The sequence below is a fragment of the Chaetodon auriga genome, chromosome 4, assembly GCF_051107435.1.
Source record: "Chaetodon auriga isolate fChaAug3 chromosome 4, fChaAug3.hap1, whole genome shotgun sequence".
NCBI lineage: Eukaryota > Metazoa > Chordata > Actinopteri > Chaetodontiformes > Chaetodontidae > Chaetodon > Chaetodon auriga.
In genome coordinates this window covers 16,004,494-16,028,677 of record NC_135077.1, presented here as the reverse complement: position 1 = coordinate 16,028,677, position 24,184 = coordinate 16,004,494, and the positions used below count along the sequence as shown (strand labels likewise).

The following is a 24,184-nucleotide window of genomic DNA, read 5'->3' as shown; positions in this document are numbered from 1 at the left end:
GCAGCCTAAAACCAGGAAAGGATGCGATTCCAATTAAAAGTGAAGGGATTTGATGTTTTTTTGTTTTGTTATGTTTTTTTTCCCGCAACTCCTGACACATAATGGAAGCTTTGATAATTCAGAAAAGGAAAGAAGCCATTTCCAGGCGAGTGCGTTTTAGCCCCTTCACTCCACGCAATTAGAAGCTTTTCCTCCATCTAATTACGAGCGTAATTGTGCCTCTGACAGAACATTGGGAAGAAATGCAAATTGTGATTGATTTAGTTCTTTACTTTAATTCACCTCTTGTTTGATATAGATTAAACGTGATGCCTTTAAAGTCCGTCAAAGCCTCCCCTGTGTGTATAATATATCTTTAAGATGAGTGTAACAAAAGCCAAACTTCCTCAGGAGCAATAATTCCATTTCAATTAAAAGTGACTTATCACCTTTTCCTAAAACGTGCTTAATATGCCAAAAATGTTCTATGCTTGAAAGAGTCCGAAATGCCATTTTAATTGTTATCAGCAAGTCGGATCTCCCCCTCTCTCTCCCTCTTTCTTCTTCACACCCCCTTGCCTTTTTTTTCCTTGGCTGTCTTGGCACAAGCCGCACGGAAATAGACCTAATTAACCCCCCTAGCCCACAGGGAAATCCGCTATGCAAATGAACATTTTCAAAATATAGTAATGATATAATTTGAGAAATGGTGACGCCAATTTTTCACGCACTGGCTCGAGGTATTTGCATATGCGTTTTAGCAGCCCCATCCATAGGCCACTTTTCTTCTAATCTCTGGATCATCAGGAGCGTACGTGTGCGTGAGCGCGCGCGCGCGTGTGTGTGCGCGCGGCGGGGGGGTTAAAACAAATGCTCAGATCTGATGGGCACAGAGGAAGAATGGATCAGCCTTTTCGGCCACTGGCTGGCTACTGGAGCCCAACAAAACCATCTGCCGGGAGTGAAGCGGTGTAGGGAAGGAGGAGAAAGTCACCTCCTCCCTCCCTCCCTGCCTCCCTCCCCCAAAGAGCCCAGCTTAAAGCCGCTCTGTAAACGAGGAAAGATGTTTTAATTAGGAAGCAAGTTCACGCGCATCTCATTTAAATCACTTTAATGAACAGCTTAGTCAGAGCGGCCCGCGCGCGCTGAAATGAAAGGGCTGTTTGAGACAAAGGTGTTTTCTCTGCTGCTCGGTTCACGTGTTGTTTTCTCAGCTCACCATGAGGCCTCATTTCTCCTAACCCTCCTAATGTCAATTTGCAATGTACACACCGCCTCCACGACTTCCTTGAAAACATTTAATCTAGTGCAAATATGCTTGTTTCTGCTGCCTGTTAGGGCTCAAAGTGTGTCCATATAACATTTGGATTACAGAAGGACTCCGAACACCCAACACAGAGTACTGATCAGATGTGTAAAAGAAAACAACAGCTCAGGTACAGTGTGAGCAGGCTGCACTTCATCCCATTTACTGTTGATTCATGTAGAATCATTCCTTAAAGAGACGTGTAAATACATGCTGAGGACTTCTATCTGCTCTTTATTCTGACACACGATTCATCAGTTCAGGCGTCGCACACAATGAGAGAAACACTGGTTAAAGAATCAGCAGATCAGCTGGTTTGGCCATCTTTACACTGCAACGGCATTTTAATAAGATGAGATAAGATCAAACTTTATTGATCCCACACTGGGGAAATTAAGTTGCTACAGACAGCAAGAGAAAAAAGGAGATGTAGGAAAAAGAACAAATATATTATCAATATTTTATCCTCATCAGTTTCTTTTGGAGTTTTATGGATGTTGTTTGAGCTAAACTGCCAAGTCGAGTTGTGATGCTCCTCCATCATTACATTACTTTACAGGAAGTTGTGTGTTTCTGTGACTGTCTCTGCTTTAAATGTTCTATTTAAATGCTCAGGTGAATGAAAGTCAGACAGGTATTCTTAAAGCTTCTCCTTTAGGATCTGCAAGAATCCTTGAAATTCTGACAGTTTTCGGCCAAGATGGAACTTGAAGGATGTAATTATTCATATTCCCTTTACAAATTGATTTGTGGTTTAAAAAACATTGTCAGTACTTTTACTTTTACTTCAGTACCTGAGAAAACTCACACACAGCTGTAATATCCACTCACAGGCAGGCAGGTGCCTTCAGTCAAACACCATAATGTTTATTTTACTGTCACTTCACAACATACTGAGGATTAAAAACCACATAATGACACTGAGGACTTAACTGTGGAGTGATCTTTGAAATTATAACTTCAGTGCTGCGCAAAAGATATTTTAACACAAAAGCGCTCTCTCTTATAGTTCACTTCTCTTCAGTAGCTTTTCTCTTGCAGCCTTTTTTGTACAAGTCATGACAGCATGCAGTCGATGGCACGCAGCCAACATGACAGAACAGTTGAAGCAATTAATGCTCAAAGATATCCGTCAGAGTGAAATAACTCCAGATGAACCGCCAGTCCAAGCACAGCCTGATGATACCCTCTGGAATATCCCATCCTAACATATGTCTAATTGTTTACTGCTGCTTGTTTACATAAATAGAAAATGTTGCAGGGGAGGAGGGGAGGAGGGGAGGGGGCGGGGTGGAGGAGAGGGGCTACACTATAAGACAGAGCTGGAGAATTAATAACAATTTGTGGCAGATAATTACTTATCAATTAAAGCTGTTATCCTGCCTAATTAGGCAACGTTCATTAAATTCAGCCAATTTAAACCTTAATCAAAGTTAGCAGGGCCTGACAGCAGCGCGGGGCTCAGTGCAGGAGCGCCCCCCAGTGGAGGAGAGAGGAAGGAGGCGCTGGTCAGGGTGCTGTGGGTTTTATTTATTTATTTAGTAGTAGTCTTGGAATGGGTGATGATGAATGTCTTTTTAATTGTCATTTTGTGACAATATTTATTTTCATGTTTTAAAAGTCAAAAGTACTAATATCACAAGTACAAAGTATTACATTAATGTATCATTTGTTATCATTGTGTTATTGAAGTATTAATGTCTAAGCATTAAGGTTGAGTTAATTTTTAATCATTCATATGTCCAGAGTAACTGGATCTGTCTGAAATGTGTACTTCAACTCTAACGCAGCATCAAAGTGAAATATTAAAGTTCTGACACCCAGATTTTGATCGAGAGCCCCTCTTCCAGACGGGGTCTAAAGGTCAGCTGAGCAGGACCCACATGAGCCTTATTAGCTGATATTTTGATTTGATCATGCACATCATGGCCGGTCCCAAAAAAAGTGAGTTACTCAGATTATCTCCACTGATATTTAAAACATATCAGAGTAGAGGAGAAAAGGAAAGGTTTCAACTAACTTTAAAATCACTAGGAACAGGTACAGGTAAAGCAGGTGAACACCAGGTGTGTCAGCTGATCAACAATAAGACTGATGGTGTCAAAGATCTAAAATTCTGGTGAGATACAGAAACACATATCAACACCAAGCACCTCTCAGGGTCTGAAGCTCTGGAGCAGTTCTTCCTTTTGTACCTTAAAAACTCTCCTGAAGTAAAAGTGAAAATACTGTTTTATTTCCACCAATGATGATTATTATCATTATCATTAGTAGATGCTGTAATAGTATAAGAAGTAATAAGATCATTTATTGAAGTAAAACATCACAGAGTAAAAATACTCAGAAGGTCCCACATCCAAACACCTGCAGCAAGGTGGAGCTGTTTTTTTTTTTTTTTTTTAAGTTTTGTACTGTTGGGTGGTTTCATCTTAATACAAAGGCATCATATTTTAAAAGATAATCATTGATTTTGTTTTTAAAATCTCAACCTCCAAAGTATCTTACAGACTAAATCCCATTTAGCTGTTGAATAAACAGCAGAGTGAAAAGTGTATTTGCCTCTGAAGCGTAACGGAGTGAAAGTATATGGTGTCCGAAAATGGAAAGTAACTCGAAAATTGCACGTAAGTGCAGCAGTAGAGTAAAAAGTGGCTTTCTACCAATGATTCTTATATCGTGTGTTGTTTTATTAAAAATCTGCACTCGTGCACACAATGACTGATTTAACACACTCCTTCACCCTCTGGCCTGTCAGCTCACCTCCAAGAGCTGCTGTGGCCAATCGACAACAAAGCACGCGCTTCTTGGGGAGGCCTCAACACCAGGAACGAGTTAATTAATATTGGCTCTTGTTTGGTCTAGTTAATGAATGAGTGAATTATGCACCTCTGGGACACCGCCTCCCCGATCGCTTTAAATTATCCCCCCACACCCCTCTTCCTACATTGTCCTCCAATTTCCCCACTCTGATCCTGCACTGATGGGGTCCCTGTCAGCAACCAGATCATGACACACACACACACACACACACACACACACACACACACACACACACACACACACACACACAGACTGAGGCTACCCCTGCAGTCTCCATCTGTCTGTCTTTGTCCCGCTCGGGTGTATTTTAGTTCTTTGTCTCCAGCACATTTATTGACGCCTTTTCTTAATTCAATGCTTCTGTTCGACCTCGCATCGTCAGCTCAGGGTGGCAAATAACTTCCATCCCATTAACTCGCTCGAGAGGGGAGGCTAGTCAAACAAAGCCTGGCCGCAATCTGATCCTCTCTCTCTCTCTCTCTCTCTCTCTCTCTCTCTCTCTCTCTCTCTCTCTCTCTCTCTCTCTGACACACACACGCGCGCTCAGTCGTGTTGGTCAGAGAGGGGAAAAAAAAGATCCATATTATTTGCATTAAAAGCCTCGCACCGTGAAATTCATTTATAATTACAAAGCGGGGTTCTGTGTGTGTTATGCAGATCAGGGACATTTGTGTGTGGAGCGACTGGCTCGGATTGGTTATTTTGTGATATGCTAACACGGAATGTATAGTGACAGATTGCAATTATCCCGTTATTGTAATTGTCAGAGTCAATTCTCTGCAGGCTGAGTGCAGGCTGCATGAAAAAGACTCACTTAGATTTGGTCGTCATTGCGACCCTCTTTTTCAATCTAGCTTTTAAACCAGGCTGTGCTTTAACAAACACGCCGCTGTCAGAGAATCACTGCACGTGGAGCTGGAGGTTGGCTTTGACTTCAAGGGTGTTTATTTATAAATTATCTTTTAAGTTTCGATTGCGGCTTTTATGAAATGAACCTTTGCTGACGAAGCATTTTAGCATCTGAAAAGGAAATTAAGGGAAGATTCTGCTGAACTGCTCCGCAAAATACTATCAGGCCTGTTGTGATTTCATAATACGAACTGGCTGAAAATGTTCAGTTTCATCATGTCCAAAAAAAAAATCTATGATTAAGTTGTCATACAAAGCATGGGCCTGCTGAGTTTACTGTGTGTGTGAGATGAGCAGCTGATATCAATTCAGGGTAAACTGCCCCTGAAACATGTCTGCATTTTCACTTACAGATATCCATGGATCTCCAGCGCCCCCGTGTGGAGAACAAGGCGCAGTGCTGGACAGCGTGGCCATCCCGTCATCGACTATTCTCAAGTGTGCACCAGAAGCAAAATACATTTTCCTTCCTAACACTTCAGCATTTCATTTCACCGAGCATCAACTCGAGAGGGAAGAGAAAAGATCGATGACATCAGCTGAGCGCATTAAGGTGTGTCCTGGTGGAGCGTGCAGAGGCATGTTTCTATCATTAAATGTAGAAAATAAGATACCTATTGACTGATACAGAGGAAACTAGGATTATGCCAAACTTTCAGGTTACAGTTTCCATCCATGTCTGTCCAGACTTGTATACTATAAGCAGTGAAGACGGGCAAACTGGACGTTGTCAATATATTGACATGTATGATTCCAGTGAATAATGTCCAGGGAGAAACTTCACTTACAGACTGTTTTCACAGACGAGCTTCATCACATGGTGCAATGACAGTCACCTGGAGATCAGTTTCAGCAGAACCAATGAGCTTGTGGTGACTACAATGCTTCAAATATGGCTGCTGCTGCAAAGAAGCTACAAACTGTAAAACGTGGACGCTTCACACACATCTTCAACCCGACAGCAGCACAGATGATCTATAAAATCAGCACAGTTTCAAAGTGGAAACCCAAGATTAGTGTCGCCAATTCAGTATCGGACCAAATGTGAAATATGGTCACAATCTGTCCTTCTTTCCCTCAGTTATGGTGTTGAATAATGGCCAGAAAAGTGTTTTTGCAGAACATTATGACGTCACAGTGAAGCTGACCTTTGACCTTTTGGATATAAAATGTCATCACTTCATTTTATCCCGTGAGATAAGAATGAGGCGGACAGGAAACATAATGGAAAATAAAATTTTCCACTGTGAAACTGTCCTTCACAAGGCAATATTATTTTATTACTCCTTTTGTATATAATGTGCATATAGTTGATTTTAAATCTTTCCTTTTTATTGTCTGTTTGTTTTTTTCTATCCCTCCTTTTTGTTCTTGCAGTCTGTAACAACAAAACTTCCCCAGCGTCGAATCAATGAAGTTTTTATCTTATCTTATCTTCTAGCGTCTGTCCACAGCTCTCACCAGTGCAGAGGAATGAAAACGTTAATAATTGTAGGCTAATTATCTTGCGCAATTCATGTTACTCAGACCTGTGTGTCGCGCGTGCGCATGTACTTCATGGTGAAGTCAGTGCATCACTTAGGCCACCTCAAGGAAGTCTGGACACGCCACCGTGAGTCCACGCCCACCTGGCATCTGCAAACAACGCACAGTTACGGAGCCCCCTAAAGGTAGCCAGGTGTCACAGGTGGGCACGTGAGCAGAGCGGGCGCAGCACACCTGCGCGTATTTCTGCTTAATGGAGCCCTTCGCGCCTTGCGGAAAGCCAACCACAGAGCGTTGTGCTTGTGTGGTGAGTTGTGATGGCTGAATCTCGGAGAGTTCAGCTGACCGCTCTGTCCGGTGATGCGCCTCCATCCTTTGACGCGCAGGCTGCCCCGCCAGGGTCTCAATGCGGTGCTCCGCAGGGGAGAGGAAGCCGACCCGCCGACACGGTCCGCCTGGCGCTCACCTTATTCGAGCCCGATGAGAGGAGCTTTCCAGAGTTCAGCTACAGTCAGCTCGTCGACAGCAAGGTGGGATTTTATTCTGACTTCTGCACAGAAAACTGAGACCACTGGTGGTTTGATTAGTCAAGACTTCAGTCTGAATATCCCTCAGCCATCAGCCCATACTCCACATCTAACCTCTTAGTGTGAAAATAGTCTCAAGTGGACTTTTTTTAGTCTTTTTATATCGGTTCTTATTTAATTGATTTAAAGGTGTGCAGTATCTGTCGTCTCTTGGCAGGTTAGAGCAAAGAAACAGCACAGGAACACTCACTGCATCAGGTGGAAAACATGGAGCGAAAGTTGAATGAGAGTGATTCATCTATGAAGAAGAGTTTCCTGATGCTACCACGCTGTTGTTTCCTCTATCTTTGTTAATGATTGATAAATATTGGGTGGGGGCATTGAACTTTTTCCCTGTTCTGTGAAATTTGCATTCATTTCCTCCTTTTTCCTCTAAAACTACATTTAGAGGCTCTGAATCAATGATGGGTCATCCGTGTTAGTCCTGTGACAAACTGTTGTTTTGCTGTGCACTGCACAACCAGTGCATGCTGGGATGCCCCAGTGAGCCCAAACTGAAGCTGACAGGAAATGAATGAGAAAGAACACCTTAAAACTGAGCTAAATGTGTGACTGAAGGACAAAAAACTGTTTTTATTGATGTGTAAAATGTTTGATATGAGACTTTCCATTTTTTTTTAGATCAGCCAATCAAAAGGTGAAGTCCCACTGAGCAGATTTGAAGAGGAAGAAAAGAGGGCGAACGATGAGGTCGCTGCCATCGCAAAGAGGTTGGAGGAGAAATATGTGAGTAGCTTTGCAAACCCTGAATCATTATAACAGATTTCCACAGGGGACTCTTTAGTTAAATGAAGACCGTTTCCCCTCCACTTTGAAATTGTAGAATTAGTTTGAATCATTTTTCCTCTTCATCTAAATGTTGTCACATGGCAGAACAATGCTTTGCTGTTGCAGGGTGACAAACCTGAGAAAAAGAAGGACCGCATTCAGGACTTGATCGATATCGGATACGGTTACGATGACGAGGATTCTTTCATTGACAACTCGGAGGCTGTGAGTCAGCGTTAAATCACAGATTAGGATGTCCCAGAACTGTTATTCAGTCACACTTTTGTGCATTTCTTACATCAGCATCTTTGAAGACAGTTTTCATATATTGTAACTAAGCTATGTTTTTTACTGTAGATAATAGTAATTTGTGCCTTTTTAGCAGTTTACTTCAGTATCTTCTGCTCGAGCAGTGACTCACTATGAGGGCAGTTCACTACAGCCAACAAGTCTCAAAGTAAAACCACGTGAATCCAAAGAAAAATGTCCGACAGAATGAAGGCGTCTGCTCAGAGATGTGGTCGCTCTTTTTATCTGTCTTCACTCAGTTAGGGACCCATCACTCTGATTTTTAGGTGTATTTTCTGAAATATTAAAATCTAAATATATACTAATTAAAATGTGTTACTTCTCTGTAGTATGACGAATTTGTGCCGGCCACCATTACGACCAAATTTGGTGGATTTTATGTAAATTCGGGCGTGCTGCATTTCCGCCAGGCTTCTGACACGGAGGACCTGGCAACGGAGGTGAAAACACTTGAGCCCACAAAGGTAAGAAGCATGGAAAACATCAGTGCTGATTCGCCGCTGAGTGAATGTGTTCTTTGCACCAGTGTTTCGTATTTCTAAAAAGTTTTCTATATGATGTTACAATATGAAACTTTACAGAAGCGTAAACTTAACGGCAGGAAGGATAAACCAAAGAAGAAGCTTTGCAGAGAAGGTGATGACATGAAAAGCAAAGTGGATCCAAAGTCAAGGTGAGGCCGACCAAAGCAGCGTTACCTCCTGCTGGATTCAATGCTTCTCAACATAAATCTCACGTTATCGTAATGTGTTTATCTTTTAGCACTGAAATTGGAGCGGATGATGCGATGAAGAAGAAGAAGAAAAAGGCCGTTGGCACTTTAAGCATCACCAGCATGTTGAAAAAGTTTCAAAGAGAGAAGGAAAAGGAGCGACAGAAGGTGGAGAAAGCCAATCAGAGGGCAGCGGCGGCAAGCAAGGGTGCACCCACAATCCCTCTGTGCCCTGCAGATGCAGCTGGCGGGGGAGGCTCCGGATTGGCCGACCCTCTTCTCAGTTTAATTGGATCAACCAACGACCACGCTCTCATCCAAGCAGCCAACACGGTGGATTTTGATATCGATTTGGACTCTTTATTCGACGTCAGTGAAGGGACTTCCTCGCCAAAATTGGTTCCTGCCACAGAGACGCAGCTTTTTCAACCTGAAACAGATGATCGCACTGAAGCCCAGCCTCCAAATGCAAAGACCGACTCACAGCCGAAGCCTCATTCAGAACAAATCCAGCTCCTTTCGCAGACCAGTTCTACATCACCTCATCCGAGTGTCCCCCTGCCGGAGGGACTTCCATCAGGACTGGAGGACAGCATTCAGAAACTCATGATGGTAAGGGAGTATTTTGTTATATGTGTATGCCGAATGTTTGTCTGTGTTTGTGTGTGTGTGTGTGTGTGTGTGTTGACAGATGGAAGCATGAATTGTAAATAGATACATGCAGGATGGATGCACAGAATGACGTCCACTAATATTTCAGGCTGCCAAGACGTCAGAGGGGGAGTCGAAACTCAAGTTCTTCACTCCAGAAATCAACTCAGTCCTGCTCGAGTGAGTCCAACAGCACAAACGATTTGACAACTGTTGTCTTAAGCCTCTGTCTTAAGCCCCAAAGAGAGATTTTCCATTCAGTGTGTCTAAAAAACACATTTTGTGAATCACTGAGGGCTAACATACTCCTTATGTATATTTAGGATTAGTGAACGATCACATTCTGATTTATGTTTTGCACAGTTCCACAACACTTTTGGAGCCGGATATGATCTGGCCTCAGATCATAAGACATAATGAACATAGTGCATAATTCAGCTTCACTGTGTCTTTGTCCAGCATTGAGTTGCAGTGTCGGGAGCAGGGCGGCCAGGTGCGCTCCAAGGTCTACACACACCTGTCGTCTTTCCTGCCCTGCAGCAGAGACACACTCCTCAAGCGCGTGAAGAAACTGTTACTCACACACACGGTGAGCATGCTTTAACGTTTGCGTTGTATTTTTCTTACAGGCAGTTGGTAGTTCAGGTCGTATGTTTACACGTGACTTCTTGAATTTGAAGGAGGAACCTCCTGATGTGGCGGACCCCATGCACAAACTGAAGGTGGCCATTGGCAAAGCTATGCCGGAGCAGATTGCACGTTTCCATGAAGTGTATGAACAAGCCAAGACTTTGAAGTAAGTTCATCAGCGTATTTCAGCGGGTAGGCAGAGTTTGGATTTAATTCACTGGTTAGACTACTTAAAAATGTCAGTAGTTATTTGTGACGTACAAGGTACACAAAGTTGTATGAAGAAACATTTGTGTACAGCTTCCTGTATACACAGTTAGATGTGGTACATACAGTATACACTGCTTTCTGAGCACGATTTGGTTTTTGGATTTCTCCTTGAGCTGGCTGTGTCCATTTCAGAGCAACCGAGGAGGAGAAAGAAGGCAAGGCTGGCCCAGACGACAACGTGGAGGGGAAAGGCGGGAAAAGAGGAGGCGGTCCGAAGAAGCTGTTCAAATGGAACGACGAGATCAGGTATATTACAGATCAGCTGATGATTAGAAATGGTTTAATACTCCACAGTCACCTTTAGAAAGAATCAGGCTTTTGTGGCGTGTGAAAACCGAGGGGAAATTAAATAACCTGCTTCAGTGCACATTGTGCTATTTGTGTAAACATAATCCTATTCTCTCTCATGCAGGGAGTGCTTGTGCCATGTGTTACGGGTGAAAATGGAGAGGTATAAAAAGGAAGGGAAAGGGAGCCAGGAGCTGGAGGAGTACCTGAAGGCCTTGTTAGACAATGAGGTCAAAGCGCTTTGGCCAAAAGGGTGGATGCAGTCTCGGTGTGTGACAGCGGTGTAAATTCACGCCTTCAGTCATAAAAACCTGATTTTCATACTTTTTGAAGTCCCTCTTTACCCGACTGTACCAACGTGTGTTGTTTCAGGGTGCTGATAAGGGAGAGCAGGAACATTTTAAACCTCTTTACATCATTACCGTGAGTACAATGAGCTCCAAAAAGAAGCAATTTTGTTTCTGTTAAAGATGCAGTTAAAAGCTCCAACAGACGAAAAGTCAGTTTTTTAGTCTTAATTACTAACTTTCCTGATGTCTGTGTGTGTGCTCAGAGTAAAGAGGGCCAGGCCTGAGAAGAAGAAGCAGCCTTCTATCTGTGGTCCTCCCTCTACATTAGATGGCTGCAGCGTTCTGCAGGGATCTCCACCCCTGAAAGGACTCCCTCAGACAGCAGACGAAGTCTTTATTGAGGGCTCGGGTATCTCCAATTCTGTGTCACACAAGGAAGTTGCTGCCTTGAAAAAGATGGAGGGGAAAACCGGAGGAGGGGTGGCGGCAGAGGCTGGTTCCTCCACACCCACAGAGTCAGACGAGCCTCTGGCCAGCGCCACATCAGCTCCGACTCGGTCGCCCCTGGATCTCCTTGCTGATCAAGCACTGGCTTGGGAGCAGCCTCTCTCAGCTTCCCAGGAGCTCTTAGCAACAGCTGTTGCGAAATACAAACGCTCAGTTCAGCACTGGAGCCTCAGGGTGGACACCAGGAGTTATCCTCCTCCGCCTCCGCCTCCTCAGTCCAGCCCAGTCGGCTTCCCAGTGAGCGGCGCGTGTCAGGTTGTTTTCCCCCAGCAAATCGGAGACTTCGACCGGCATGTGGATGCAGACGAGGTGCAGATCATCTCGGATGATTCTGACATAGCGATACAATGACTACTCCCAGTGCAGGTTTACACACAGTAATGTGTTTATTTTTTGTTGTTAAAACGTTTGGCAGAATGTTGAAATCAGCAGTTCTCCAAAGTTGGATGACCCACAAGAGAGAGATTTAAAAAACAAATCAATCAAAATTAAAACATCCTGATTTTTAGTCCCCACTATGAATCAAGCAATAACCTACATTTCCCATAATGCAACAAATGGCATCTTTTTTTCTTTCCCTGCCTGCACAATAACAGTCAAACTCCTGCTAATGAAGACCATGGGATGAAAGCTGAGGAAAAAGCCAGTCAATCAACATTTTCCAAACAGAACCATGCATCTTACAAAAAAAAAAAAGATTTAGCTGGGTTGCATTCAGTGTATTTGTTTTGGAAGGTTTTGTGGTAATTATTTTATTTCAGCTTTCAAAGGAATGTAATGATTCACATTTGGTGACCTTATGTCTTCCAATGCCTTGAAGGATGAAGGAGTTAGGACCCAAAAATCACCAGTGATAAAGGGCCTCTCAAAGAAATAAATAAGATAATATCAATCTGACTTTCCATCTACAGCCTCAAGCTCTGTGTGGTCCTCAGCTGAGGTTGTTGTCCTGTTGTTTCTGTTGTTTACTGCTTGTGTTGAGCATGAGATGAAGAAAGTGAAGGCAGTAGTACTAATAATAATAAAACCTGCTGTTGCTATTCAAAGAATTGTATTTGAAAAGCTTTGTTTGAAATGTTAATGATTTACTTTGAATTAATAAAGAGTAAAGAGCGTTCGTTTTGTGTAGCTTGTGGTTTTTAGCTTAATTGACGTCCAGCACCTGAGGCAAAGCTGAGCCTTTAAGTTCCGGTAATGATTTAAAATGTTTATCAAAAACTGACAAAGGGTCCAAGTGGCCCGTCTAAAGCCAAGAACATTTTACTGTTGGATACAAGAAAGTTCAGCATTTTAATGTACAGCAGACAAAAGATAAACCTGGTGACAGATCAGGCGCTCTGCATTGTTGAAAGCTTAGATGCCACACTTCAGAGTAGCTCTAACGTTTAGCATAGGTACTTCAGAAACATCCTGTAGCAGGCAAGACAGAGAACAGTGACAGACCTCTGACAGTATGAATGTTGATTGTTACATTGCACAAAACTAAAATGTGAATTTCTTTCTCGAGCAGCTTTCAGTCTGGAACATTTACCTTTTTGTGCAGATTACATGGAGACTTTAACATTAAATGTACCTCGGCAGAAGCTCTCTGAAAGAACTTCATCTCCTTCTAATTAGACCCCGTTATTTGTTTCTTATTATTTGCAGTGTTGAAAATGATGCGCAAAAAGACACAGACGCAAAAATGGATCCATTTCAACCAACGAAGAGCGACACAAAGCGATGAGTCGAGTCATCCCTGACCAACGTTTCTCAGAGCAGGAGCAGTTCATCCACACAGCACAAGAAGATCACGTTGGTTCTACAGACAGTTAATCATCTGAATGAGCAGGAGAGCCATCAGAACATGTCTGTCACAGCTGTTTGTGGTTCCTAGAAAGAGGAAGAGACAAATGAATTCCACCTATAGAAGATGACGTATGATCTTGTATGAACAGAACAAAGCAACTGCATCCATTATAATAATGCAGGTACTTAAACATACCGCTGCCATCAAGGACCTCCACCTCCACGGTGAAGTTTTTCTGTTCAAGAAGTCCTTTCGCCAAGACCGTGTATTTCCCAGCATGCTTTCTGCTTGAGCGAGTGGGAAGGGCGACCACCTGCCCATCTCTGAACCAGGTGACTAATGGTTGAGGGTTCCCTCTCACCTCACAGCTCAGGCTCTCTCCCTCTCTCACCTGAAGTTTCGTCGGACAGACGAGCTGTGGACCAACTGAGAGACGAGAGAAGTCAAAGAGGAGGAAGAGACGGTTGATAGAAAAGCATGGTTGATGTGTTTTCCATCAGGAAATGGTGGGTGAGAGGACTTGAAAAGAGGAAAGGGATCTTAAAAATGGAACACCTTGGAAGTTGAAAATGAAAAGTCTTATAGGTACAAATGACACCTTAACCAATAATAACAAATGGCAGCAGTTTCACTCACAGAGGATCGAGGCGTTGAGTTCTGGAGACATCACCACTGGAGGAAGCCGAGGTCCTTCAGGTCCCAGCTCTAGCTTGGCTTCACACCAGTACTGGACTCCATCATCTTCTTTGCTGGGGGTGATGTTTAAAGTGAAGATCTCAGTCACTGGTGTCTTCTGCTTTGTGTTATTCTTGGACTGCTGTGGACCCAGTGCTGTCTGTCCTTTGTAGAAGGTCACAATGAGGTTTTCAACAGGAGCAACATCCTGTACTGTACACTGCAGAGTGTACTGATGACCCTCAAGCATCGGCCCAGTGTGGTTAACAAAGCTGATGGAAACATTATCCGGAGGCTCTGTGGAAGCAGATCGACAGATTCACCAGACAGGAAATGCTTGATGCATCTTCTAAAATGTCCGAAAGACAAAAAATTGAACTCACTGTAGACTGTTAGAGGGAGATTAATGTGGCACTGCCCTCCCTGTTCAGACAGTGCGTAGCACATTGGCTTGATGCTCCACTCGCTCATCCTGTCCACACTCCAGACGAGAAAACAATCCATCGTGACTTCAGGAGCCGCCTAGAGTTTAAAAAAGTCACAAATCACCAAGCAATTAAGATTCGGTTTGAATGGTGACTACAATCGAATCCAGTACAGTAGCCTTGCAATGAATCCTGTCTTTGTGAAGGCTATAATGTTCACTTTTGTTGGTGCAGTCTATGGTTATGTGTGCCTATGTGCTGAGTGGGTGCTCGCAGTGTCTGGCCTTCTTGGAGTCTCTTGGTGTGGTCCTGGGCTCACATGCAGGAGACACCGCCTGAGCTTGAATTATGTCATTAATTGCCAACAGCTGACAGGGTAATTCATAAGTGTAGCTGGTACAAGAGGACGGTAGGCTGAAGATGCTGAATGATCAGCTTTGTTGTGGTATCAGTATCTCTGCAGTCACAGTAGATCCTGGTCGCATTGGTGAAGAGAGCAAAGGAGCTGATCACCATGTGGTTATCAGTCAAATCAAGACTCGGAAACCCAAACGTAGGGAGCGTAGTGAACTAGGATTGACTGACTGAGGTCCCTGTACACTACTCTTGTCTCCACAGGATGTTATCTGTGTCCTGGAGGAGCCCAGGAACATGGAATCCAAGTGGGCCACATTTCAAGATTCTATTTTGGACAAAGGCAACAGGCTGCACACCTCCAACTTCTCTGCAAGGTAACAAACTTCTGTGTTTCACTGAGCCCTGCCATCTGCATGATCATACCATGTGTGGCATAAAAGACCAATTATTGCCTGACTTGTTTACGAATACGACAATAGCTTGTTTGCTGCCCTCAAAATTCTGTGATCTGTAGTATTAAACCACATTTTCTATTACCACTAGAAGCTACAGGTGTCACCAATCAACCACACCTGAAAATCTTTGAGAATGCCACTTTCAGTTACTCTTTATGCTCATATGGTTTTGAAGTCATGTATTAGAGAGAACCGATTCTCCTACCAGTGAGACTTCCCAGCCGAGGACAGAGAAACCCGTCCTCTGGACAGAGCAGTTAGCTGTGGCTGGATCTCCAAACCTGTGACAGGGAAGTTTACACACAATTACATTTACACAGAAACATGAAAGAAAGCCTGTTTCCTGAACAGATTAGTGATAACACAAAGAAAAAGGAGGGGGTCCATTCAAAGCAGCTGCTTGTCTCAACTTCTTTTGTGTTCGTTTGACTTTTGATGCCTGCGTTGGTGCACAAATTGAGTTTTCTGCATTGAACAGCAGAGTTTAAGTCTCCTCTACTCCTTTAAAGACACACCAGAGAACCTTATTTCGACTTTGGTTTAAAGGACCCTTTAATCACAGAGCCGCCGTGCCGCCCTGAAATAATCACCAGCTATTCCTGACATACCTGACCACCAGAGCCGGGGGTGACAGCCTCAGAGGGCAGCTGACCTTTTCTGTCGACTGTCCGGAGCCGCTGAAGGGTGGGATACTGAGGGAAGGAGAGGGCAGAGACGGGAGGATCGTTGAGGAGGGAGAGGGAGGTGAAATCTGCGATGCGAGGGGTGGAGCGGGTGTATAGATGGAAACGGGGGATGAGGTAGCTGCAGGTCACAGGGAGAGAGAGGAAGAAAGACACACTTAAATATGTAAACCTGTAATGTAAGATATATATATATATATATACCTTGAAGGCTTATTAGTGGGCATTATTGTTTCAATCCAGCTACAATACATCACATTTCACAATAAATCCTTTCAATCTTCTAAAGTCTAAACATTTAACACAGAATTCAACCTAAAATATAAGATTTAAGCAGTCTTGCCCCGTTGGAGAAGACCCCAATCCACAAGGAGCAAAGTATCTGCAGTGTTAAATCCAATTACAGAAAAAAAAATATCTCTATCTCTTCATTTGTTTATATTTGTGCTGTAAGCTCCATGAACTTATGAGCCATTTTCCCCTCTCTTTACATAACAAAGGCAAGGGTCAGCTGAATTTTGCCATCTCGTGAAATAATACTCTTTTTAGCTGATCTATTGTGAACCATTGTTTCGTAGCGCGCTGAATACACCCAGTGTGTTCCTCTGAGGAAGGAAGGACACCCTGCCCAAGTCAAAAGAACTCGCTCCTCTTTTCTATGACCATTGTTCCACTGAGTCCTGAGGTTGTTCTGCTGCCTATCAGATGATCTCACCCACAGTAGCTCACTGCTGTGTGTGTGTGTGTGGGTGTGTGTCGCCGTGCTGGCTGTCAGTATGTTTAGTTATGATTCCCACATGCCACTCTGCAAAATGAGTGAAATGAAACATCCGCCAGGTTGTGTCTATACCCACAATTCTCTCTTCTAGAGCTAAGTATTCTCAAAAATCAACATTTTGGATGACACTTTGTTTGTTTCCAAGTCACACGTATTCAGATACTTCAGTAAAAGTAATAATACGACAGAGTAAAAAACATGGAAGTAGGAAATTATATTTTAAGTATTAAAATTAAACTACTAATTATTCAGAATTTACTCTTTTAGAGGTTTATTATGTATCATTTCTTTAATTTTAATGCTGCAGCAGGTTGAGCTGGAGCAAGTTTTCCCTGTTTCATGTAGTCCTGGGAAATTGAATCTTATTAGCAACAGCATATATAAATAACTGATATATTTTGTTTTAATTCTTTTAATTTGCAACGTAACTATAATATTACAATAGTACAATATTTCCATCTGAAAAGAAATGGATTTGAAGAATAAAGTGGTGTAAAATGGAAACACCCCAAGTAAAGTACAAGTACCTCAAGCTCATATATAAGTACAGTGAATGTATTTAGTGACTTTGCACCACTGTCAGTGCTGTCATTCATCAGTTACGACACACGTGATGGATTTCCTTTTGCGATTCACTACCTGTGGTTCCCAACCTGAGGGTCGAGACCCTCGACAAAAAATAAACAAAGTAAATCTGAGAGATAATGAGATGGTTTCACATAGTGACAGAACAATAATAATAATAATAATAATTATACTGCTCCACAATTGTTTTGTCTTCAAGTTATTGTTGCCCATAAACACAAATTTACCTGAAAGGGTTTTTTTTTTTTAAAATAAATTCTTTAAATATTCTCTGCTTTTTGCTTTGTAGAAAATCTGCAGTTTTAGCTCTTTAGTCCTGTAAAAAAAAAAACTCTTTAAAAAATGCCTCTTTGGTTGAATCTCTCACAACTTACTAACATTCAAAACCTGACAACACTAAAAAGCCAAAAATAGCCAAAAAATAAAAGTGTACTCTTTCAGATCAGCAGCTGGATCATCGGCTCTGCCCCGACTGTTTCCACATGGAGCAGCTTTGCTTGTTTCGTCTCATTGTACCTGCTGTCATCTAGCTGTCATTTCACTCACCTGAGCCAAACAGGCAAAACAGCAGAAGCGTGATTGGCCGTCCAGATGCACACATCCTTCTTCAGCTTCCCTCCCTCAAAATATTGGCTGCTGATGATCAGACGTCTCTCTCAAACACCAGAAACTGGCTGTGTGAGGCTGGCAGTGACACGGTTTGAGACTTCTGAGAAAACACGGGTTATTTCAGGTTTTATGGGAGTGAGTCTGTGTGTGTGTGTGTGTGTGTCTGCTTATGTGTGTCTGAAGCTGATGATCAGGCGATTCCTTTGCTTTGGCCTCTGAAACCCACCATGGGCGTTCTCTGTTGGTATATCAAGAAAGGAAGGAAGGGAGGGTCAAGAATAATGTAGTGTAGCGCTGCAGCACAGAGGGCAAGAGTGTGTGTGTGTGTCTGTGTGTGTGTGTCTGTGTGTGTGTGTGTGTGTGTGTGGCTGGCCAGTTACACACAGTAGTTATCACAGAAAATCACTGTTCGATATTATATTGCTTAAAAAACTGCACCATTGCTGTAGTTAGAACCACATTATCTCCATATTTCCCCACTTGAAATACCCTCTTAAAGCTGCTTTAATCAGTATTTTTACATTAACAATGGAAAAAAGTTCATTATGTGAGTGCTGGCTAGCAGAAGCGGCTTCATGTTTCGGCATCTTTCAGCTCGTTGTTTTGGTTTTCCGGCCAGCAGCTTTACTGTTTTGCTTCACGCTGCTCTCATTAGAGTCAGCAGGAGGCTGTTTTCACTGAAGAGCTCGGCTAAACCCACGTTAGGACAGCTGCCCAGCTGCAAACAGCAGACAGACCAGCGCCTACAGCTGGGAAACACGGTGGAGTGTTCAGCTGCTGAAGACCCAGATGTTTCCCTCTGGTACTTAAAAAGCTTAAAGGAGAGAACACTGGGAGTTCATTCACCCGCTGGACACAAACCAGACTTAAATGCTGATGTCAGGAAGAAGCTGTTTGCCTAATTTTAGAGTGATGTGAGTTTACAGCTTGTTGCACTGCCCCCAAGTGGCCAAAGTGTGCATGTGCGCAGTATAAACACATTAATGTGTAAACTCACGAGTAAATACTCCTGTCATATGGTAACTTTGTGAAATTGACACTCCAACCTTGAACTTGGTGTTTAATCACTTCACGGCCATGTTGACTGTCGTTGTTGTGTTCAGAAAGCCTGAAGCCGAAAGCGTCGACGAGGCTATTCTATTAATTGACATTTAATTGGACAGTAAAAACTGGATTAAATGCAATATTTTACAAAGAAATCAATTTATACATTGATTAAAGTATTATATGTTTTATTTAATTAAATAGCAAGAAGAGGAATTGCAAGATTTTTGACAAGACAAACACACATAATAATAATTATTATTATTATTTTTCTAACTATAATTATAATAATATGTCAAATTGAAAAGCAAAGGAAACATGAAAATACATTGAGCTGAAACGTGATACCTGTCTTGAGCAGCTGCAAACTGCAGCAGATCAGTTTGTTCGTGGCTACAGATTAAGATTTGTTAAACTATGTCTTCTGTTGGTTCTTGATCTTTAATCCCCAGGCGGTGGTGAGACGCACCTAATCAAGTAGGCTACCTGTGAGGAGACAGTTTAAACATTTATTCATGCTTGTATTTATCTGGGGTGAAATGTTTGATCACCTCTGCCGCTGCGCTCGGAGCTTCTCGCAAACTTCCTGTTCCTCCGGGTGAAACCGAAAGTAACATTTTGCGCCATTTCTTTGAGAGTTTTTCAGCTTTTGGAGCTGCTGCTGGACACGGTAGGTCTTTTTGGACGGTAGAGCTCATTTAAAGGCAGGTTTGGTTCTGCTTCAGCTGCAGCTTCCACTCAGTCTGATGAAAGATGATCAGAAGTGTGTGAAACCGGACTGCTGACGGTGTTTTAGCTGCCGCTCTGTCCTTCTGTCTGCAGCGATAACAACAGATTTATTCATTTCATTTCGTTCCGGATTAGTGTGTATCCAGATCCAGATGTGAATGCGTTTATGATTTAAAGGATTTCAGGGAACCACTTTCTAACCAGACAGCCTCTATAAGCGATTATGAAACTGTAATCAATGACTTTATTAACGATGCTAGATAATTTACAGATGCTTTACAGATGTGGGGTTGAGCCGGTATGAGAGTAACACCGCGATGGTCCCTCTCTGTCTGACTGCGTCAGCACATAAAGCTCTCCACACTTTAGTAAAGCTGGAAAGATATTCACAGATTCGATGTTCCCGGATCAATAACTCAAACGCTGAAACACAGAGGAAGCCTCTTTCAAACCGCAGCAAGGCAGACAACGAGCTGCAAGCTAGCTTTAATTAAAACCAGCCGTCTTCGGGGCGACACTGTTCCTATGTGCGGAGACGAGTGCGCAGGGACCGTCTACAAAGTGCAAACCCGGAAAAAGACACGGCAAAAATAGTCAGTAGTGTCACCAGAAACACTTCACACGTCAATGGTCTCCTGGTGGTTGTACTTATTGTTATTATTGTTGAATTATTTCTACTGAAGGCTAATCTGGAAACTCATCTCTCTACATGTTCAGTGAGCAGAGATGCTGGTTCCAGAGCTCCTCATTGAGACTCTGGAGGACCTGATTGATGATGACTTCAAGAAGCTCAAGTGGTACCTCACGTTGCAGATCTTGGACAGCTGCAACCCAATTCGGAGGTCCCATCTGGACACGGCATCCCGGACGGAGACTGTGAGCAAGATGATAGAAAGCTACGGCGAGGAGTCGGCGGTGAACATCACTGCTGAGATTCTGAAGAAGATTGGCTACAACAACACTGCAGAGAGGCTGAAGAAGATGCACGCAGGTGCACTGGATAAGTCACAGTAACCTAAATCAGTTACTTTCCGGTTTGTTTTTCTACATGCGTCTGTACTGATTCTCATCTGCAGGGGGAAAGACACCCTCCACCTCCTCCTCTGCTGTGGCACCTCCTGCTGCTCCTGCCACCATGATGGCTCAGCAAGGAAGCGTGATCATCGCCCCGACGGTCACCGGCGGCACCTCTGGAACGTGGAATATAACCATCAATAAATAAACTCATCTAACCAGACCAGGATGACCAGGAGGGACTTTTCAATGTTGCTGTGATTGACAGTTGCTATAGTTCACCACGTCCGCGGTAAAATAAAAACCGTTGTGTACAGAGTAACTAGTTTTTGATAAAACTTTACTTTAAGTCCCTGTATTTAGCATTTCTAAAAGGTTTATAACACACTACTAAGTAGTTGTCAATGGATGCCAGGACATGTTGAAGTGTTTATTTAAACAAAATTTATTCTAACTTTTCATATTAAGACACGTTTTACATTATTACAGTTACAGTTGATAAATGCATATATCTGCTTACAACCAGTCAAACCTTCTCATTCAATGGTTTTTCCTTTATTTTAATGATTTTCTGCACTGTAGATTAATACTGAAGACACCAAAACTATGAAACAACACACATGGAATTATGTGGTCAATGATAAAGTGCAGACAAAAATATTATTTTAAATTCTAGTACTAACCTTTTAAACCAAGAGGCGCTGCATCACATGGCCTGGCCTCCACAATCATCCCATCTAAACCTGAGTGAGATGGTTTAGAATGAGTTGGATCACAGAGTGAAGGAAAAGCAGCCAACAAGTGCTCATCTTATACGGGAACTCCTTAAAGACTGTAGGAAAAGCTTTCCAGGTCATGCAGCTGTTGAGAGAAAGCAGTTTGTAAAGCTGTCATTAAAGCCAAAGGTGGCTACGTTCAACAGTCTTAGATTTAAAACAAATTTTGCTTTTACATTTTTTTGTTTGCAACATATTTCCACGTGTTCTTTCATAGTTTTGATGTTCAGTATTCTGTATTAATATGCAATGTAGAAAATAATAGAAATGCAGAAAAACTCTTGAATGAGAAACTTGTACATTATAGTGTGTTACAAACCATCTATTCAATGCTTATATATACAGGGACTTAAAATAACCTCATTTCTGTATAGAGTAATCATAATAATAATCTGTGAAAGTTTCCTGTTGGCTGGGCCGTCCCTCAAATCTGATTCAAGTCTAATGATGACCACCACCTTTACATTGATTAATTGGCATTCAATGGTGATTTTAGACCATGCAGCTTCAGTACATTTTAATACATTTTTTATTGTAATTGTGCCTGAACATGCCCTTTTCTAAATAAACAACAAAACAAGCAGTGTAGCATGTACTTTTTGAACAGTAACAGTATATATTTATGTACAATGGGTACACAAATGGGTGAAGTTATAACCTGTAAGATATCAGTCCTGTGCAGAAAACGCTGACTCAAACAGCAACAATACAAACTCCTTGATGTTGTCAATGCAGACCATGAACACTACCAAAATGTCTTTTCATATGATGGTATTAGTAGTATTAGTAGTATTCTGTATCAAACCTTTTTTTTTCCTTATGGGCATTTCGGGTGGTCATAGTAGGAAAAGCAAAGCTGTCACAATAACATGAATGGTGGCTCTGTTCTATTCAAGTGTCCCATGACAGTGTGACAGTGAGGCAGCAAGAATAATACCAGGACCCTGAAACTGAAGCAGCTAAATGGAAATTTATTTTATGCTTTAAATCTGTGCTTTCAGGATCTGTTCCTGTGACTGAGACACCTATTTGCAAAAGTATGTTGCATGAGGTGCTTGTTACCTCCACCTGGTGTCAGCAGGTGGAGCCGGGGACACATTGATGTGACATTGTTGTCACCGTATCACACCACCAGTTCCCATTTCTCAGAGGCAGAATAAGACAGAGCTTCAGTGTGGAACAACTGACAGCATATCTGAAGGTCAAACACAATTATAAGCTCATTCCTTTTCATGATGCATCACATGGTTCTTTAGAAGGTGTTGACATGAATAAGTGGAGTTATATCATCAGTAAGTGACCGTCAAACTGAATGTTTGACGTTATCATAGCACCATTTCATAACCTTTGAAGGGATTTTAGTTTCAGATGCTCGTCAGTTATTTTATGAATCCAGTTACTGTGATCTGCTACATCTGACATTTTGGATGGCTAAATGGACTTTTGATGGCTGTCCTCTCTAAGCTTTATTGCAGCCATTGTTATCTCATCCCATGTTGCTGTGATGCCCATGAAGTCAGAGGGACAGGGACTCTTGTTAGCTTGAAGTTATTATATTGAATGAATTAGAAGCTGTGTGGTTTGCAGTCATCAAACTTCCTACTCAGCGGTCTTGAGTTACAAACTTAAAGTGCAATATCACCACCAACATCGTCACATCCTAAAACTTGACTTTATCATGATCATGTTATTCATCTGTTTGTTCTGTGGTGATTTTCATGTTTGTCATGAGCATTGCTTGTAGTATGTTGTGCACGTTTCGTTTGCACGTGGATGTGGTGATATTCAAGTTAGCTTTCTTTTTTGTTTGAGAGGAGAGGACTTTGAGAGCACTCACAACTTTCACGCTGGATTGGACTGCACCTTCAAAGAAACATTAAAAAAAGTGGCTCAACATTCAACAAATTGCAGGCTATAGTCTGAAAACTGAAAGCTTATTTATTTTCTTCTTAAAATATTGTAGGTTCCACTTCTGATCTTAGACACTGAGAGCTGGATGCTGATGAGTGCAAGCCAGCGCTGGACAACGGCAGGTGGGGTAGATCATAGCTTTCACGATAATGTTAGAAAATGCTTAATCCTCAGTTTGCAGATTTTTTACAAAAGCCTTCTGTACAATGGTAAATTATTCTGTTTGTTTCTGTATTTCATCACCAGGAGAATCAGCAGCCACACAAAACCACTTTCCAACAACTTCCTCTTCCTCCTCGTCCTGTCAGTTAGTCGTTCATATTGGTTTTACATCTCATTAAACAAATTGTTCACATTGCTCAACTTGAAAGTGTCTGTATCAAGCTGAATAACGTCTACCAGAGGGGTTTCTTGACACAATGCTGATTGATTTCTGCAGACATAAAAACCTGTAGGCCTATTTAAAGACTGACATTAAACAGAAAACATAATCATGCTCTTCTAGCTGAAAAGCTGAATTAATAAGCAATAAAGCACACACTTGCTCAGTTGAATAAACTGAGGAGTTTTGTTGCTACAGCTTTATTTGGTCTGGTGTGACCAGTCGCTTATAGTGGCTAAGGTTAGCAAACATTAGATAAATTCTGCTGGATAACAGAGAGCAGGAGTCAGTTCACTGACTCCTTTCTTGGCCTACTTGTGCTGCTGTTACATTATGTTTTAGCTTTGTCACACATGTTTCCTGCTTCCTCATATTTTGCATCACCAGTTCATCAGCTCTGCTGTTCGCCTTTTCCCTACAGCATTTAAGCCTCTTTCAGGCCCCATTTTTTACTGTTTTAG

The 24,184-nt window shown here is 42.3% G+C and overlaps 3 protein-coding genes across 3 annotated transcripts; 2 read left to right on the top strand and 1 right to left on the bottom strand.

Annotated features, from left to right (window-relative positions):
* Positions 1-6,628: 6,628 nt before the first annotated feature.
* Positions 6,629-12,626, top strand: LOC143319403 (ubinuclein-1-like). The gene is made up of 13 exons (XM_076728367.1): positions 6,629-7,029; positions 7,708-7,812; positions 7,981-8,079; positions 8,493-8,627; positions 8,745-8,836; positions 8,926-9,487; positions 9,636-9,706; positions 9,986-10,115; positions 10,207-10,322; positions 10,559-10,672; positions 10,839-10,982; positions 11,087-11,137; positions 11,268-12,626. Exons 1-13 carry the CDS (start codon positions 6,817-6,819, stop codon positions 11,860-11,862), a joined length of 2,427 nt encoding a protein of 808 aa, XP_076584482.1. The 5' UTR covers positions 6,629-6,816; the 3' UTR covers positions 11,863-12,626.
* On the bottom strand, positions 11,874-18,046 carry LOC143319413 (intercellular adhesion molecule 1-like). The gene is made up of 7 exons (XM_076728381.1): positions 17,805-18,046; positions 15,821-16,016; positions 15,418-15,493; positions 14,359-14,497; positions 13,937-14,272; positions 13,496-13,726; positions 11,874-13,383 (listed from the first exon to the last, which is right to left on the bottom strand). Exons 1-7 carry the CDS (start codon positions 17,857-17,859, stop codon positions 13,313-13,315), a joined length of 1,104 nt encoding a protein of 367 aa, XP_076584496.1. The 5' UTR covers positions 17,860-18,046; the 3' UTR covers positions 11,874-13,312.
* A 1,460-nt stretch (positions 18,047-19,506) lies between these two features.
* On the top strand, positions 19,507-22,001 carry LOC143319415 (pyrin-like). The gene is made up of 3 exons (XM_076728385.1): positions 19,507-19,581; positions 20,358-20,631; positions 20,717-22,001. Exons 2-3 carry the CDS (start codon positions 20,367-20,369, stop codon positions 20,860-20,862), a joined length of 411 nt encoding a protein of 136 aa, XP_076584500.1. The 5' UTR covers positions 19,507-19,581; positions 20,358-20,366; the 3' UTR covers positions 20,863-22,001.
* Positions 22,002-24,184: the final 2,183 nt, after the last annotated feature.

What these genes read in the sequence shown, in the direction of transcription:
- LOC143319415 (XM_076728385.1), top strand. Translation starts at nt 20,367, where the DNA reads ATGCTGGTTCCAGAGCTCCTCATTGAGACTCTGGAGGACCTGATTGAT. An exon ending in GCTGAAGAAGATGCACGCAG is followed by an intron (nt 20,632 to 20,716) that starts GTGCACTGGATA and finishes TCTCATCTGCAG; the next exon opens with GGGGAAAGACACCCTCCACC.
- LOC143319403 (XM_076728367.1), top strand. Translation starts at nt 6,817, where the DNA reads ATGGCTGAATCTCGGAGAGTTCAGCTGACCGCTCTGTCCGGTGATGCG. An exon ending in GCATTCAGAAACTCATGATG is followed by an intron (nt 9,488 to 9,635) that starts GTAAGGGAGTAT and finishes CTAATATTTCAG; the next exon opens with GCTGCCAAGACGTCAGAGGG. An exon ending in ATCAACTCAGTCCTGCTCGA is followed by an intron (nt 9,707 to 9,985) that starts GTGAGTCCAACA and finishes GTCTTTGTCCAG; the next exon opens with CATTGAGTTGCAGTGTCGGG.
- LOC143319413 (XM_076728381.1), bottom strand. Translation starts at nt 17,859, where the DNA reads ATGTGTGCATCTGGACGGCCAATCACGCTTCTGCTGTTTTGCCTGTTT. An exon ending in GTTTTGCCTGTTTGGCTCAG is followed by an intron (nt 16,017 to 17,804) that starts GTGAGTGAAATG and finishes TGTGACCTGCAG; the next exon opens with CTACCTCATCCCCCGTTTCC. An exon ending in TCGGCTGGGAAGTCTCACTG is followed by an intron (nt 14,498 to 15,417) that starts GTAGGAGAATCG and finishes TTTAAACTCTAG; the next exon opens with GCGGCTCCTGAAGTCACGAT.